Source organism: Rousettus aegyptiacus, unplaced genomic scaffold, assembly GCF_014176215.1.
Source record: "Rousettus aegyptiacus isolate mRouAeg1 unplaced genomic scaffold, mRouAeg1.p scaffold_m13_p_7, whole genome shotgun sequence".
NCBI lineage: Eukaryota > Metazoa > Chordata > Mammalia > Chiroptera > Pteropodidae > Rousettus > Rousettus aegyptiacus.
In genome coordinates, this window is record NW_023416310.1 from 55,796,449 (window position 1) to 55,815,516 (window position 19,068).

Sequence of the window (19,068 nt, forward strand, 5' to 3'; positions counted from 1 at the left end):
CCTGCCTCCCCAACTCAGAACCCCTTAACCTGCCTGACCTTGTTTACTGTTCTCCCCTGCTCGTTTCACTCCAGTGACACCGACCTTTCAAGCTTCCTTACATGCCAGGCACATTCCACGTCACATCCTCACTGCCCCCTTTGCAGAATCGCTGGCCTCTACTCAGTAGATGCCAACACCACACCCTCCTCCCCACCAACATGCTGCTCCTACATGTCCACTTGGTTCACTCCCACAACTCAGTTAGCTCTTGAGTCAGGGGTCAGACTTCCCCTGAAAACCTGATATAAAATTTCCCCTTCTCCATCCCAACCACTACCACAACTCTACATATATACACACACTCCTTATTTCTCTAGTTTATTTTTTCCAAAGCATTTATACTTTCTAATGTATCACATAATTTACTCAATAATTTTGTTGATGTGATCTCTCCCCTGCAACTAAAATGTAAATTCCATGAAGGCAATGATTCCTGTCTACTTTGTTCACTGCAAGATGGTGCCTAAATCAATACATTATATACAGTAGGCACTCAATAAGTACTTGTTGAAAACTGTATGTATGGATCCATGTGGTCATTCTACAAGAACCTAAAAATCCTGATCCAACTGCTTAAATTCTATTAAAGGCATAAAAATTAGAGGGACTTCGAAATATCCTGATTCAATTTCTCCATTTTTTTAAATAAGAAACTTAGTCCCAAGCACATGAACTGACTTGTCTAAAGTCAGTGGTAAAATTTTGGAAAGAATCACAGCTCTCTCTTTAAAGCTGTGCTTTTAAAAGACACGTGCTGGTCTGCAGTGACAGAAATGCAAAAAGGAAAGAAATAGGAGGGATGGGGAGCAGAGGAAAGGAGAGGGGAGAGGAAGGGAGAGAAAGAAAAAAATAGGAAAATAATCTAAGAAAAACAAAAGTGAGACTGTTTACATATTTTTATAGCAACAATATTGCTTCAATTTTTACTGAATTTTGCAAAAAGTATTGATCTGCATTAGACAGAAACGTAAAATAAACACCCAAACTGGTCTTTCATTTCTGATAATCTGAGAAGCACTGCCTTGACTACACTGATAGATAACTTTGAATGACCCAATTTTTTACTCCTAATGTAATGCTAAACAGGAATAACATTTCCTGTTAATAAGCTTATTCCCATTATCACTAGCCAGTACACAATTAAGAGCAAGAATAATTTTAGCAGCTATGTAGGCTAGGACAAGAAACTCCATCATTGGAAATCTGCATTGTTGGAATACATTCTGAAATACAAATATTCCTCATTCGTATGTGAAATAATGTGGGCACTGAAAAAAAAAAAAGAGAGAGCTGAGACAAAACGCAGATTTCCCATGAGATAAGCTCTGAATTTCTCACCTTATTATCAGAATGATGACCTCTATAATATTAGAATCTGAACCAAGAAATCTAACTGAATGAGAAACAATATAATTGCAGGAACTGAAAGAGACAGAAATCAACTTTGGATTTCCATACTTAGGCAAATCATCTCTTAACTGAGGAAGCAGAGACAGTTCCAAATAGTACTTACACCATGGAAGATAGTTCTTTAAAAAAAGTCAGGGGATAAAATATCATATGAGCATATAAAGTTTAGCAAACAAAAATAAAATTATACATAATGAATTTAAGTGGGAAGTTTGAGTTAATCGAACATTTCACTATATGCTAACGAAATTAATATATAATTGAAAAGGGACTGCATATGATTTTAATAGGCAGGGAATGAAAATGTACTTCAAATCTTAGATGAGCATCAACTCTCTTTAAAATGTATATATGTAGAAGTGATACTCATAAAATATATGGCTGTTAGAATAAATAAACCAATTTTATCAATGTACAAAATTTCAAGGTTTTGTATGTGTTTCCTTTTTTGTGGGTAGTGGCCTTTTTTTAAAGAGAGTAGAGGAATAGAAAAAAGGTCTACTGCAATTCATATTTTTGTGACCAGTTATTTCAGAAACAAGTAAAAAAGCAAAAGGACATTTTAAACGAAACCACCTTCTAACCAAATTCATTTTTTAAATAAGAACTATATAATCTTAAAGTAATTTCTAAATACTTTAAAAACAAAAATTATAGAAATTTGGGTATCACACTCTAGATTAGGGGTTGGTAAACTATGGCCTAAAGGATTTGGCTGCCACTGGTTTTGTAAATTAAATTTTACTGACATACAATCATGCCTATTTTTTGACATAGTCTATGGTGGCTTTTCATGTCACAATGCTATTGAGCAGTAACAGACACAGCAAGGTCCATCAAGCCTAATATGTTTACAATCTGGCCCTTTACAGAATAAGCTTGCCAATTTCTGCTCGATGACCGAAATACTACCTAATAAACATGACAATTCCTTTAATTACAGAAAAATCAATAACTTTTAAATTACAAAAAAAAAATTGTTAACTGGTTTTATCTTGCCGTATCTCCTTTATTAATAAAGAAAAGGACACTCTGAGTTAAGACACACAGTTATCTTTTAATTGATCTGGTAGTAGTCCCTCATTTATAAAAAAATCTGTGCATCTACTATGGTGGAACTATAAATTTATACAAATGTTTTAAACAGCAACTTAACAATATCTGTTGAAATTGTAAATACACAGAAACTGTGGCACCCAATTTTACCTTTAGAAATCATTTTATAGACATATATCTGTATGATCTATATTACATACTGTATGTGTTCTTTATATATTACATTGTTCTATACAATAAACTGTAGTGCGCACATTAAATAAGTATATGTATACTTGTATAAGAAAGAAAAATATCTGGAAGAATATATGTCAATTTGTTTACAGAAGAAACTCTAGGAGAGTAGAATGGCAGGAAAGAGGAAAAGGAGATTCTTATGTTGCATTTTATTATGGAGTCACATCACAGATGAACTTATGCAAATTCTATGATATAGGCAAGAGAAAGGGAGAGAGAATGAATACAAATAAATGAGAACAAATTAAAATGCTTCAGGCAATTCTTCTGGCCAGTCTCCTGGAAGGCCATTTTCCCAGAGAGAGTATAAGAAAGGAAAAGTCAATGAGCTGCTTCCTCCTCTCTCAGATCCCATGAGGCTCTCTGGGCTTAAGCATTTCCCCACACTGAAGGTAGATCCATATTTAACTGTGGGATTGTTTGCCTATTTTTTTTGTGTGTTTGTTTGCTTGTTTTAGTACAAAGCCTAAACACAAGCAGTCTACTTTACCAAGTACTTAATTAATAGTGATCTGTTACAATGTTGGAGGAAAACCAGTGGTGTTACTTGCTGAAAGAGAATATGTAGGTTTCCAACATAATATAGTTAGTCCTCAAGAGGAATTTTCAAGGTAAGTTTAAACACAATTTTCATCTTACAAACTGAGTACAGCAACTAACTCCCTCCTAAGATATAACTCCATTGCTGTACTATTTTACTTTTCTGAAACAAACATGTATTATAATTTTTCTGATATTTAAAAATATATATATAAAACAGTTAATTTTTTTGTATCTCTAGTATACATCTTATTTAAAAATCCTGATATACATACCTGCTTACCAGTGAAGCCCTGGCAAATAACCTTTGTATTTTTATCAACATAGAGATGTTTCCGGGAAGCTGTATAGGAACAATGCCGAATTCCATTCTGTTGCACTGAAAAGCAAAGTAAATATGGCACATTATAAGTTTTCCAAACTTCTGGATCATCAATTGAACTTGGTGATAAAAAAAAAAAAAAAAAAAAAAATCCTCTAATGCAGCAGCTATCTTGTAATCATGACAACTATAAATGTCAATTTTTAAATAAGACATATTGACTTTAGAAACAGATTAGAAAAACAAACAAATAAACAAACAAAAAGCATTGTACTATTCTCCAGCATCCCCTTTACTGAGAACCACAATCTTGTAGCTTTTCTGAGCTAACAAAGAAAAGCTCAGGTTCATAATTTTCATTCCTCAGAAAGAAAACTGGGGCTCAAGGACAAATGGCTCAAACTAAATCTAGGGACTGAAATCTAGGTATCAGTCCTACTAATAGTGTTTACTAAACAGCCACATGATTTCCCCAGGGACCCAAGTTTTTAAGCCCAATATCTATAAACAACAGGCGAGCTAGGAGGTGAACTACTGGGGAACTCATTCCCCAATAATAATATTAACATTAAATGTTAAGTCAAAGGATTAAACTTAAGCTCTAATCCAAAATTACTTAATTTGATCTCTTCTGATATAAGACTCAGGATCTCACATACAAAAGAAATAGGGAAAATAAAATAAATAGGAAAAGTAGGTAAGGGAGAAACAGGTTTAAAGAAAAATCTGTTATTTTCATCAACCTCCTCAACGAAAATTGAGAAATCTAAGTTGTTATTTAAGATAGTTGCCCATATTTCAAAAATCAGTAGACAGTAAAGCACAGATGAATTAACACTGTGAACTACTTCTGACTCCCTTTAAACCCCCTCTATCTCTCTGGGCCCTCCTTGGCCTTTTCAGCATGCTAGGCTAGCCCATAAAAGCTAACCCCACAAAAGAACATCTTATCATGCATTTGTCCAGGGTCAACTCCATGCTTTTCATCATGAATCACTGCCTCAGGCCCTCCTAAATCCTCAGAGCTTAGGTCTCAAAACTAATCTGCATCTGGCCCTTTGAGCACCCCTTGAGTCATCTTCAACTCATATACTGACCTCAGCTTTTAGTAACTTTGAATTTTGGAGTCCCCTCGACCTCTAGGGAAGACAAAGGCTCAGATTTCACCCTTATCAACCAGGAGAGGAGTGTTTGTGTGTACAGATTTGCTGGGTAACAAATAGCTGCATTCTTGAACTGCACTAGGCCGAACAAGGGGCCATAAGGAAGCAATGATGGTCAAGTCCTGACACAATGGGCACAGCTATGGCACTGAACCTGGGCCAGTGGACACTACAACAGGAATTTGTAGCCTAATAGCCCACCTTACCCAGTGCTGTCACTCAAGGCCCATTCTCGATCTTAGCCACCAGTTCTCCTAGCTGGATACCCACAACCACAAGAGCCATGCAAGAGCTTTACCCTTTCCTCCCCTGCTGCTATTCCCGGCAGAATCTGCTCCCCCCTAGTCCCTCCCATTCCTGGAATCTCCAATAAATAGCAGAAAATTTGATTAAAGATCAAATGATAAAATCAGGGTATCTGGAGCCCTTACTAAAAGAAAATACTGGCTTTTGAAGATAAAGCTTGGTCTTCCACATGTATTCTTATATTTGCTAATGTACAAAAGGAGACATCAGACAGTTTTCTCTTTCCACAGGAGAAGGAGTGGCTCAGACTGAGAAAAGACAAGCCTATCTTTCTACATAAAGCATAGCCTCGACACCAGAACAACCAAGATCACTACCTTCTCAAACTCCATCTCCTACTCCAGACCTTCTAGATCACGTCTATGGAGCTAAAGCTTCATAATGCCAGATCTCATTAAAACTGCACTGAAAGTGTGATGAACAGCAGCTCATCTTCTAGGCTCCAAGACCTTTGGTAGTGTTCAACCTGTGCAATGGCTCATATTCTAAAGCATCTAGTGAAGGGGATCTTGGGAGAGCTATCACGCATGTGTGTGGGCATGTGCATGTACGTGCACTTGTGATCTCCCCATCTACTATATGAGCTCAGGCTTATCAGACTCAGTTTCAGGTAAGCTTGAACTAATAGGCTATCACCTTTGAGCCAACTCCAAAATACATGTTTAAATATGAGGAAATGAAATCCTGACCACATTTTGTCCTGACAAGAAATCTGGATGATGCCGGACAAGGTATCTTTGGTACTGAAATGAGAGAATGCTACTAGAATAATTGAGTACATATCCCAGTTCCTGGGGTTGTCATGATTATTCACTTATTCAATTAATATTTGGGAAGCATCTATGCCAAGCCACAATGCTGAGAGTCTAGGAATAAGTGTTGAATAAGAGACTCTTGGTCTTCAAACTACAATCTGTCTGAACTGACATAAAGTGGGCCATAACAGCACGGTGTGAAACGTATTGTTGAAGGACTAGGCCTTGGACATTTGGGGTAGATACTCTCCTATCCCAAGTAAATCTGTGGGGCACAGGGAGGGATACAGGCTGGGGGGACTGAGAGGGCTACCTCCAAACTGAGCTCTGGACTACTGGCAGTATAATCCTAAAATCCAATGCTTGACCTCCAATCTCCTAAAAATAGAAATTTGTCTAGTTCCTGGCCATAGCTGTACTCTCTCAGGAACTGAAAACTCTCTTCACCTCTGCCTTAGTCCCAAGCCATGAAGCCAGGTTGGCCCCATCCCATCCAAACTGATACCTACACCTGCACAGTAGGGATAAACCAGTCACAGGAGGTCCTACATAAGGACTTGCTGACCATTACATCCCTCTTTTTCTGGAATACTGCTCTAGGACAGGTAGGTCAACTAAGTAAGAAATGCTGGCAAGCAAAATGGGCTCTGAAACCCAAAGAAAAACCTTGAGGTGCCCAGCAAGTCATGATGGTATTCCTGAATTACCACAATGCCCTTTTAAGCCCAGAAACTCACTCCACACCAGAAGATAAGCCTGTCCCAGCCCTTTACACCAAGCACACTCTCCCACTGCTACGGCTGTGAAGAAGACCTAAAGGTCAGCTGTACGTTATAATTCTCTTCATCTTAACTTCTGCCTCCTCTACAATTTCAGGTAACACATACTCGAGCTAGGACCAACCTTCAGTCTCCCACCACTCTACACCATCATGACACATACAAAACTGGCAGATATATTTAAGGTAATACTTTTATTAAATCAGTGACGTCTTACCATTGCTGATATCCTAGAGTCAAGGAAATTCTTTCTCTTTCGCTATTTGCCTGCATTCAGGCAAAAATAATGCAAAATATGCTTATATCCCAAATAAAATTCACCAAATTTTAAGTCACTTATGTCATTCTTCTCCACTTTATATAACCCAAGGCCCAGCATCACAGGCTGGAGGACCCCCATGAGAACAGCCTCTCCTCACCCCTACCTCCGTACCTCCCCACCTTTTCACCTCCCCTACCCACAACTCCACCACTCTAAGTTGGGCCAGTGAAGAATGAAAACTACTAACTGTTCTAAATATTAAGTCTGTCAGATTGGCTCTCTGTATTTCCTTTCCCTACTTGATTTCTTCTCCACCCAAATTAGCAATCAAATGTCTTAAGTTATGAAAAATAGCCTATTCTACTTCTGCTGAAGAACGCAAAGTGGTTTACAGTAGAACTCTTCAATTGTCTGTCCTATACTTAAAGAGGTTCAATCATATTTTGGTTTTAAATACAAACCAAAGTTCTATGACAAAACCACCAAATAACCAGAGTAAGCTATTTGCTACAGTTAAATCTAGAATATAGGGCATACATCAGTGGCCAAATCATCTTGCAAATATCTCCCACTTTTCAACCAGAGAGTTCATGTTCTCAACTTCCTGAGAATTTCACTTGCATTAATTCACATAAGTTCATGTTTAAATAAAACATTGTATCTACACATGACATTCACAACTTGTAAATTTAATGGGGGTTAAATAGGGGATCTGAGACTAAGAAGAATGGAACCTGAAAATACTTTTATATGGTATCTAACACTTATGCCACACTGTTTGTGGATGGGAGTACATATTGCTACTTTATTTACTGAATTATTTCTATTTAAGGTTAAATTTATTTCAAGATTATTTCAAGTACCATCTAAATATTTGTAGAACTTCTAACTGTAAATCCCTGAGTGTAAGAACCATATCTTGAACACCAGGGTGTCTCCCAGGGTATATAATATATTGCCTTACAGATTAGGTGCACAGTGCGTGCGCACACACGCACACACACACAAGCAAGATGTCATGAGTGTCATCTCTTTTTGGTGATTTGGAAAATGTTAATCTCAAACTCCTACTCAAACTCATCACAAAAGGGTGGGGGGATACACATCTATTTTTGTACCTACAAAGACTGAAGGTTTCCCTAAAATTCATATAAAGATTGCACAGAAGTCCCGCCCTAAATGCTACTAGCTACTAGTAATACAAATGGACTACTTCACTATCAGAGAAAATAAAGAGCTTAGAGCAAAACATACCACAAGTAGAGCTAAGGCAGTGACAGACCAGGAGAGTGTTTTCATGGCATTAACGGCCAAGAAATTAGCAACATGAAGCACCAACAAGAAGAGATCAAAAACCTAACAGAACAATGAATAAAGGCCCTAAGAAGGAAACACGACTGATGGCAAATGGTACATCAATATATAAGAAGATACCCGACTTTAAAACAAACATTTTTAACTAAATATCAGGGAAGCAGGAAGGCCTGAGGCTGGCCACCAGGAAGACTTTCCCCATGGTAAAGGCTGTAGCTGTCACACCTTGGGCCATCTCCAGGGAATGTGGTGGAGTCACCTCCTCTTCAGGTTCTTAGAAATTGGCCCCTAACCTTGGGACAGAGTTCCAGAAGTAGCTGAGAACACAGACCCAGAAATCTGACTCGAGCTTGAGTTTATGCTCAGCTGCTCACCCACCATGTGACCTGGGGCAGGCTTTTTGATCTCCCTTAGCCTCAGTCTTCCCATCTGTAAATGGAAAAATAGCTGTCCACTAGGATGCTGTGACATTGATATGATGCCTTTAAACTGGGCAGCAAAGTACCTGGTATACTCCCCAAACTGGGTTCACATCTCAAATTAGCACAAAGGTAAATCATATCCTAAAAAGAGAGCACACATAATTCACATATTAAAATAAGCCCCACCTGAATGTTTTATGTATGTCTTCATGCACATCTATGTTTATGTATAAAAATACTAATTCGTTCTATATATAATGCATATATGCACACGGGTAAATTTTTAGCATAGAAAACATTTTTAAAGATGCAGCTGCACTGTAAAAACAGGGATAATACTGTACACCTCACAGGTGATATGAGAATTAAATGAGCTCATAATTTACAGGCGATGTAAAATAACGCCTAGGGTAGAGCGAGTGCTATTTCACTATTAGCTATTTATTTTCATTATTATTACTGATGCAGAAGGAGAAGGCCAAACTGCTTTGAGGTGTTCATTGTTCCAGGCTACCTGCCAGATTCTAGGGATTCAGGGTGGGACATGATGGATTCCAAGGAAGCACCTTGCCCTGTAAAACAACTAAACATTAAACAAAGAAACACGAAACTACAAAAGTGCAAACTTAACAAAGGCTAATAAGAAAAGTGACTGAATAATCTGCAAGAGATGTGCTTGCAAGAAGGATGACAAAGTTGTATCAGCCACATGCTAAATTCTCTTCCCTGTAATGAGCAACTACATCATTTATAAAATGGCTGTGGGATTAATGAAGCTGTCATCAAACGCACCTGTCTCGCTGTGACTCTAACTGTGGCCTTGTATGACCAGTACCATACTCCTAACCAATAATAAGACTCTGTTCATGAAAATACTCATCCTCCTCCTCCAACTCACCTCACAAACTGTGTCTTTGTTGCTCATTTATTCATGCATGTAAATCATGAATTTAACAAATGTATACTTACTAATATATATATATTATGTATATGTAATATATAGCTATGGTGGTCCCTACCTGTAGAAGCTTAAAATAAAGCATAGTAGCTCAGCAGCCATTAACTCCCAAACCCAAAACAATTCACTATTCAAATGCAAAAGTATATACTCACTTAATGTTTACTTACAAAAAAAGCTTAATTACTATAAGTATCATATCTCATCAAATCTAAAACACCATTGATTTTAAGAAGTACTATTAAGTACTAGTAGGGAAAAAAAGGTGCCAATTTATTATAAGATAGCACCAATTATAAATATGACCCAGTTTTAGAAATGCTATAATGTAAAAAAAAAAAAAAAAATTGTGGGCCTATAGCAACAAAATACCTGTCCTTTGGTGAAATAAAATAGTCCCCCTTACTTAAATTATTTTGAACATCCCCAATTACGTTTCTATGGAAGAACAAGTTTGAGGTCAGAAAATCAAATCGCTTTCTCAAGGCTACATTGATACATTTAGATCAAGGTCATTTTGTATTTCTGAAATAAAGTCTTGGTTCTTGGGTGCAAAGGCAACAGAGCCTAGTATCAGAAACATTATCGATGAGGGTCCCCTTTTCCCAATCACACTTCTTAATGTGTTCCTCATTCCAAAATCAGACCTACACAACTTGGCAAACACATGGAAAAGGCAAGTGGCACACTTTTGAGCAAGGTAATCAATCACCTTTTCGATAAACCACTGGGACTACCCACCCCCTCCAAAAAAATCAGAGCTTAAAAAAAAAAAAAAAAGGCTCATAGTACCATACAGTATGTATTAGTGGAAAGGACTACAGAGTCAGAAGATCTGCATTCTATGGTGCCCATTCTGATGGTGGTTGGGAAACATTTTGGATTTATTTCCTTATTTGCCAAACAAAGGTATGGTATTGTAAGGTTCACTTTCTGGCTAAAACACCATAATTCTGAGATTCGAAAATATTGGTTCTTCTTATTCTAAAAGATTCAATTTATAGGAACTCCTGGGCTTATGTTTAAAAGACCTTGCCTTGCTTTATACTTCTTGAAAAACTCTACTATCTCTTCTTCAAAGGTGTTTATAAAAATCTTAAACTTGCTCATGGAAAGTCTTCCTTATCTTTCATATTATTTTCTCTCCCACTTCAACTGAATTTTCTCCCTTTTTTCACAAACTATAACACTGGGTTTGGGGGGAGAGGGGGACATGTGCTAAGGAATTTCTAAACTTTCCAGGCTGCCCCCAAAGGCGCTCTAGAAGGCATCTGCAAATGTTTAGGGTTTTTTTCCTAACTCAAATCAATATTGCAACACTTGACCTTCAGCACAAAATGTACCATCAATTGACACTTAAGAGAATAGAGGAAACAAAATCCCCTAGCATTTCTAGTTTTATTACTAACTTCAGAGCCTAAATAATTTGTGACCACCTTAAAAACAACAAAAAACAAACAAACAAACAAACAAAAAACTTTGCAAAGCACCATTGCTGTGGCTGCTGTTTTCTAGTGGGAACAAAAATGAGCTTAGAAATGTGGAATGAGAAAGGGAAGATTTGGAGATTTTGAGGTTTTTACACATTAAACACAGAAGTCTGTAACCCCTCTAATAAAAGAGATAAGTTGGTTTAGATCTCAGACCTCTCAGCCCTTAGTAACAGGTTAATCACATGACTAGGATAACTGAAGACCTTCCCAGCAGGAGGAAGCTAAACCAGATGATCTCTTAAGGCCTTGTGGTCCTGAGAGTACAGGAAAAAAGAACTTCCAATTATGTGAGAAGAGAATTATGAAGTCTTGCTAAGGGTGGATTAAGGATCCTGATCTTTTAGACACTCTTCCTTTCTTCTATAGACTCTCGTCCTACTAAGACAGCAAATCTATCTGAGGCTAGGATTTTTCAGAAACTCAGAGGAGCAAGACCCCAGGAAAGAAAGATATGGGTATAACTAATTCCATTTTTCCTTTTACCTACAACACCTTCAACTGTTTTAAATTATACAATAAGAATCTCCAGAAAACTTTCCCAAAGAAGCCCAACTTTTTCCTACTTGCTTATATTATCTAGCCAGATCTTTGTCCTCAAGTAGTCTGGTACTAAGTGTAGCTATTGAGCACACACCCATCACTATACACTATAGAACATAATCTTCTCAAGAAATGAATTGTTTTGTCCAATATTTAGTACAAGCGGTAGTAGAATTAGGAGCAAAGCACAAGGAAGACAAGAAAATTAACTTTAGTACCTATTACTCCCCAGGTGTTTTATATAAATTGTTTCATGTATACTGCACAATGAACCCACATCATCCTAGACATCATCATTTCTAGGATGTACAGTTTTTCACTTAAAATTTCTTAAACCAGGATGCATTTGACAACCAATGGTGTGTTACAGGTTTAATAAGCAACCATTTTCCACTGTTAACGAAAGACAAAACAATGCTCCACCAAACAAGTGATGATGTTTTAGATTCATTAAAATATGGCTACTTTCATGGGATTTAAAACAGAAATTGAGAAACAGATATATAAGTGGCTGTAAGACCTCAAACCCTGATGTGGCTAATTCCAAAGTCTCTTCCTACACAATCTACCTTAAAACCGGGACTTTGAACATGGCAAGAATTTTCACAATCAGCGTTACTCAGACTAGGAACCTTGGGTATTATGTTTTCAGGAACTGAGGGTTCACCTCACCTGGTAGAGACACTTCAAAAAAGCTGATTAAGGTCTCGGCCAAGCCTAAGCTTCTAGAAGTCTTCTGGGCTATGCTGACTCTGAGTACAGAACCCACCTCTCTGCTAAGCCTACAATTTACAGAAAGGACAAACAGAAATGTAGGACCCCTCAATTTTCTAGTAAGACATCCTTCCCCTAACTATCAACCCAAACGTTCACCCTTCCGGCTGAGCTCATCCTGGACGACTCCCAAAAAGATCAAGCTAGATGTGTGCCCGCATCCCAACACTCATAGCTGCGGGAACAACACCCGGGTCTGCAGGGTTCCAAGACCCGAATCCTGAAACGACCATCCTACGTTCCTATCCACCAGCAGCCTAAATCATGACCTCACATAATTAGCAAAGTTTCCTCCACCCCCGAGAGTCCCCGACTTGGGGCCGGACTCGGGGTTCCCAAGCCCCCGCCAAAGTCTTGCCCCGGAGGGCGCGGGTGCGGCCTGCACCAGGACATTGGGCCCGGCGAGGCCAGAAGGTCGCAGAACCTAGAGAGTCCCGCAGGACTTACGGAGGAAGGAGCGCGATAGGAGACGGGCGGCCGTGAGGCCACTGCTACCGGAGGCCATGGTCGCAGTGGCAGCGGCAAGCAGCAAGGGCTGCGGTCATCCACCAATGACACTCCCAGGCCCCCGGGGACCTTTCAGAGGCCGAGGCCTGGGGAGAATGTAGGTGGCTAGAGTAGTCGCCTGAATGATTTTTCCTCCGCAAACACTAGGACCGCAGATGGATTAGGAAAAAAAGGTGTCTTGATGGAGAAGTAGATAATAATAACTCGGCTCTCCGCCGGAACTGTGGGTTTGATTCAACATTAATTACAACGGCAGCTTAGGGGAATCCCACGCGAGGCGGGTCGGCGCGTGGCATTGTGGGAATTGTAGTCGTTTGTCATTTAAGTGGGGACTGCGGGTATGGAAGGAAGTCAGCACTAGGAGATGAGGTGTCAAAAGAAATGAGGAAACAGTGAAGTCAAGGAGTGTCCGTGACCCTTGGCCAAACTGCACCTCATTTTCTTCATCTGGCATATGGAGAAGGTAATACCGCCAAACCTTGCGAGGACCTAGGATCACTTAAGGTAACCGGCCTCTGAACTCAAGCTAGAATCCAGGGAGGGTAAGGACGGGACGACAAAGACCAAAAGCTACTTTACTGATGGTTACTCTATTGGAATATAGATCTTTTGCTAAAACAAGCTAGCATACAGCCTTTGATTAGCAGTAATTGAACGAGTGCCACTTCCCCTGGGATCCTGGAGGACTGAAGTTATAAGTCAAGTGTGACTGCTCCAGCTTTGCACACACCGATCACGTCTCTGTAAGAGCTTAAGAAGGAACCTCAGAAAGTCCCAGAGTCAAAAGGTAAAGGAGATAAAGTAATCTACCTCCCTGACTCCAGTCGTGCCCCTGAGATTCCTCAACATTATCATCAATGAAATGATAATTTCAATTTCTTCAAGTAGTCATTATAATTTACACTGAGCTGTGTGATGTGTGAGTGGCATTACCCAAGGAGATTGCCCAGTATGTCCTCTATGACCCAGATATTGTCAGTCCCAAGTTGTACTTGACTGCACACAAAATCCCTCCTTCATCTAATGAATCATGTCCTTAAGATCATTTAAATAGCATCCATGATTTTCTAAATAGGCCCAGTATGAAGATTTGTTTTAAATAGCAAAGTTTTTCCAGAGACTTCCCATGATAATAGTTATGTTTTTAGTTTCCTTTAATTGGTAAAATGCACAATGACCAAAAAAAAAAAAAAAAGAAAGTATAATTTTGGCATGATTTTAATGAATTATTTCCACAAGGACAGGGATTTTAGTTTCTTTTGTACACTGATATCTTCCTAACACCTAGAACAAAGAAGGGACTTATTATTTGTTTAACTGAATTGATATATAAGAGAAATAGCATATGCATTTATCTATTGAATTTACACACAATGTTTGAGGAACCTAAGGATATTTCAGTCCCTTAAAACTACACCTTCACCCCAATATCATAGATCATTGGTGACAGACTATAGCAGTACACTCTTAACTATATCACTCATGTTTATGTGCAGATTGATTTTTAAGTCAGACAGACCTGGATTCAACTTCTAACTCTGCCACTAGCTACGTGACCACTGGGTCTCAGGTTTTCTCACTGAGATGGGGATGAAACAACCTAACTCTTAATAGCATAATGAAGAGTTAATGCATTAATATGTAAAGTTCTTAGTACTTTGTAAGCCTTCAATAAATGGTAGTTATTGTCATTAAAGGTAACTTTCTGCTTTGCATGGCAGGATGATATTTGAAGTTTTTGCTGATGTGAGTAACCAGATGTGAAATAGGATATTCCATTTGTCTGAAAACATTGGCTAAAGCCCCAGTGCTGAGCGCAATAGGCCATAAGTACCTGTACATTCTAAGAAAAGCAGTCTAGAAACTGTCTCTCTCCAGTTTTGGTAAGAGGTAGCCAGGCTTATTTCTGGATTTTCACCCTCACAGCCCAGCAGCTCAAATAAGTGAAAGACCGGTAAATTCATTGAATGAGGGAATTCTTCTGAGTCATAAGCTGCCAGCTTGATGTTCTCCTTTCCTCCCACTCCCAGACAAGTTGATGGGAGAAGGCCCCTTACAAAAAAGATTGTTATAAAACTCCAGCCTAAATCTCTGCAGAACTGCAGAAATTCATGAGCCCACCTCAGCACTCTAGTAAATCTGACCAAAGAGTGCTCAGGAAAACCTGAGTTTGGATGGCAGACGTAACCCAAAAAATCATGTCTGCTTCATGCCAGGAGAACTCAAGGCAGGAGGCTGGCTGGCCCTTCTTAGCAGACAGGTCAGTATTTGATGTGGCAACATGTGTAATATTTCCATGGGTGAAATGGATACTAGGAAAGAAAACTTAGCTTTCCCCTAAGAGGATCTTCTGCTGGGGCAAGCGACTCTAGCATAAAGGACCGTGGAAGACCCTTGAGGCGCAGGAGGGGCTGAGGGAGATAAGCCCAAGAGCACAGTATACATCAGGATACTGTGCAAACGGAAGAAGAAGAGTAAGAGGGGAGCTACTGAAAATTCCAAAGAAGCCAAAAATCCAGAGCTTACAGACCATCGGGAGAGAACCACAAATAACACCATTTGAGGGAATTATTCCAAACCTCATCCCACCCCTGCAGGAGCCAAGAGTAGGGAAGTAAAGGGAAGGAGGAGCGAAGGATGGAGAAGGAAACAGCTTGACTCCTTCCCAGCTGCAGGTTGGAGAGCCGCAGATTATGCCAGACCTATGAGCGGGGAAGGAGCTTTGAATTAGGTATAAGATTTAAGTTTTAAACTGGAGTGAATGGGATTTATTAATTTTTAAAATTTTATTCCCATGTATCAAAATTCAAAAGGTACAAAAATGTTATATAGTGAGAACTGCCAGCAGGCTTTTCACTCAACATATCCTTACCTCTTCATGCTACATACTCTTCCCCGTCCTCGCTGTATGTCCATATCAAAGGAAATGGGAACTAAAGAATGACATGTAAACTGAATTCCCTGAACACTCAGAGTCCCTGTCATGCCCCCTCTGTCTCTTAACTTACTTTTCACTTCTCTCTCTATTGTCTCACCATCCCATCCAGTGCCTTTACTCTCTTACTGCCCTTGTCTCTATTGTCTCTGTCCCTCTTAGCCCCTCTTAGTGCCTTTTCTCTTTCTCACTGTCCTCGTCTCTATTGTCTGTGTCCCTCTAGTTCCCTCTCAGCACCTTTACTCATGTCTCTCACTGCCCCTCTCACTGTCTCTCTTACTTCCTACCTCTGAGAGATCATACTCTGTCTGTGGAGTGTTACCCCTTTTCCAATAAACTTTCATTTTGACACGAACGTTGGTGTATGTGTTGAATTCTTTCTACGCTCTCCGCCCAAGAACACTCTTCTTTTCTCAGTATAGCGTTTGGTCTTCCTGTCACTTGGGGATATTTGCCCTGTCCTGCATCACGTCTGTCCTCCTACCACCCTGTTCTCCCCAGTTTCTTGCGTTTCCTTCCAGATCTATTTTGTGCATATACAGGCATACACATAAATCTATCCCCTCCCCACTTCTATGTTGCCACTAATGTGGGAATAATCTGAAACAATTAGGGCTTATGATCAAGGCAGTTCAGAGACTCAGGAGACTTAATAGTCAGGGTAACTAGTGTTCATGGTGACAGCCCCTGAGGCAGTGTCTTTTTCTAAGTTAACCTGATGTGATCTCTGCTCTTTGCGACCAAGAATCTTGACAGGTTTGAGCTAAGCAATGAAGTTCAATCTGTTAGAGCAAAGTCTCTTATTGTTTTTAAGGAAATAAATCATTCAGCTATAGTCATTGCTACATGTAAGCCAATCAGACCAGAAAAGAGAAGTGTCTGACCAAGACTGGTGGGGTTTATGCCATCTGCTTTCACCAGAGTTTTATCTAACTTTCTGGAGTAATGCTGGAGTGAGGTGGATGAGGTGGAAGGAGCATTTTGGTCCTCCAATCATGCTGGCATGCCCTGATATATACATCTTTCCATCTAGTTCTCAGCTGCTGGCTGGGCTACTCCTGCATCATCCCTTACTCCCACTTGCAAGGTCCCTTTGTTCTGGCTCTATTGAATATCTCTGGGCTTTTCTCAGGTGCACGAGAACCATTCAGCCTCTCTGGTACTATGTTCGGCCACAGGAAACATCTTTGCTTACCTAGACATATTTAGCTGGGTCTTGCCACCTGTTGGCTCACTCTCTTGCTCCCCTTCTACTCCCAGTCCTGCCAGACATACCAAGAAGGCAGACGGCTCTCTGCCTGCAAGCCAGGAAGAGAGCACTCACCAGAAACCAAATAGACTGGCACCTTGATATTAGACTTCCTAGAATTGTGAGAAAATAAATTTCTGTTGTTTAAGCCACTCAGTCTGTGGTACTTTGTTTTGGCAACCCACGCAGACTAATACAGGCCGCAAAATGACTGGGATTAACTGTGACCAATTGCAATATTGGTCAGCACTATAAATGGACACCAGAGGCAAAGAATCACAATTATTAAAGAACAGAGAATTTTAGGGGGGCACACTGAACTAATCTTTATGTTTACTGAAAAACTTCCCAATACCTCTGTATCAGTTACTATCGCTACATAACAAACCATCTAAAGCTTACCCTGATTCCTGTATTCCTCAAACCTTTCTAGTGATTCCTTTGACTACTGGGGCAAGAAACCCTAGCATAAAAGAATATGGAAGGGAGTCTTTTCTCTTATCCCCAAACTGAGGGAGAGAACACTGAAGCTCTTTTGGCTTCCTCTCTTCTTCCCTAGCCTGGGAATCCTTTTCTGGTCTTGGAGACATTAGCTCACATTTTTGTCTTATTTCTAAGTTATTTCTGTTGTTCCCAGGGGCTTTGACGTATATGTTTCTTTCTTGGGACAATGGACTGAGAATGCCAAACAGAAATTAGTAAAGGGAAGAGGTGTAAATATTGCTGAATAGAAGGTCAAAGATTAGAAAGATATACTGGAAGGAAAAGCATCTTCCTCCTGATATCTGTGTGCGCCAAAGCTTTGTGTATATCCACCTAAGCAGTCTGACTCTGCCATGTGGAAATGGAATTTAAGAAACCTTCCCTAGTGTCTTAGTTAGCTCTGGCTGCTGTAACAAAGTATCAGAGACTGCTAGGTGGCTTATAAACAATACAAATGTATTTCTCACAGTTCTGGAGTCTGGAAGTCCAAGAGAGAGTGTCAGAATGGCCAGGTTCTGGTGAGAGCCTTCTTACAAATTGCAGACGATCATCTTCTCCTTATATCCTCACCTGGCAGAAAGAGGGCAAGAGTGTTATCTGGGTTACTCAATATGAGGACACCATTCTCATTCATGAGGACATCACCCTCATGACCTAATTACCTCCCAAAGGTCCCGCCTCTGAATACCATTACATTGGGGTTCAAGATTTCAACATATGAATTTTGGGGAGGTACGAACATTCAGTCCAGTGCATGTTGAGCCAGTTCTACCAAATTCTTTCTGGGGGGGGGTGGGGGGAACTGCCTTCTAAAGGGAAAAATAGCCGCTTCGTCCCCAGCGATACACTTAAAGAGAAAGGCATCCATGAGAGGCGAGGGTCTCGGGGCTGACAGCCAGCCTGAGCACGCAGCCCCACTGCGGATATCTAATCCCTTCACAAAACAAATGGGGAATGGGGAGCTTGTATCTTTGGCCTTAATTATGGAAGATGGTATGACATGAATCAGAAACACTTAACCTCAGACAAATCTTCAGCGTTTGTAAAACTGGGAGAAGAGATGAGTCAAAAAGGCTGGGGCTTATTTTCATCTGAAGTGCAGCCTCAAAGAGAGGCAGAATCACACAGCCCAGTTCTAAGGAGGAGCTAACACCACTGGCTGATGTGAGCAGAGGCTCTTCTCTGCCCTTCCAGGAACTGACACAGCTAGCTCAACTGCTTTTCTAAAAATAATGAGGACAAAGAACTTTCAGGGTACTTACAGGGCCCTCCTCAAAGCCTATTGTAGTTCCTGAGTGACCGATCTGCCCAGCACTTCTGAAGGGGAGGTCTCGTCTGCACTGTACCTTATAAGAATGTCAAGAGCTTTGACCTCTCCTTTAGCAGAAATGGTTTCCAAATATAATGTTTTCCCATACTTGAGCCCTGTTGCAGATTTGGCCCCCTGGGAAGGAGACCGTGAATACCCCATGTAGGAGCGCCCTGGCAGCCAGCTCCTGTAGAAGGGGAGGGAAGAGAGCA

General features: G+C 40.0%; 1 protein-coding gene across 1 annotated transcript in view; it reads right to left on the reverse strand.

Moving 5' to 3' along the window:
• The window catches only part of SUCLG1 (succinate-CoA ligase GDP/ADP-forming subunit alpha), a 33,516-nt gene extending 20,561 nt beyond the window's left edge, over window positions 1–12,955 (reverse strand). The window contains exons 1-2 of the mRNA XM_016137055.2: window positions 12,821–12,955; window positions 3,561–3,664 (exon numbers count right to left, since the gene is read on the reverse strand). Of these exons, the coding sequence (XP_015992541.2) occupies window positions 3,561–3,664; window positions 12,821–12,878 (162 nt within the window). The 5' untranslated portion in view covers window positions 12,879–12,955. The remainder of the gene's footprint in view (window positions 1–3,560; window positions 3,665–12,820) is intronic.
• Between the last annotated feature and the right edge of the window lie 6,113 nt (window positions 12,956–19,068).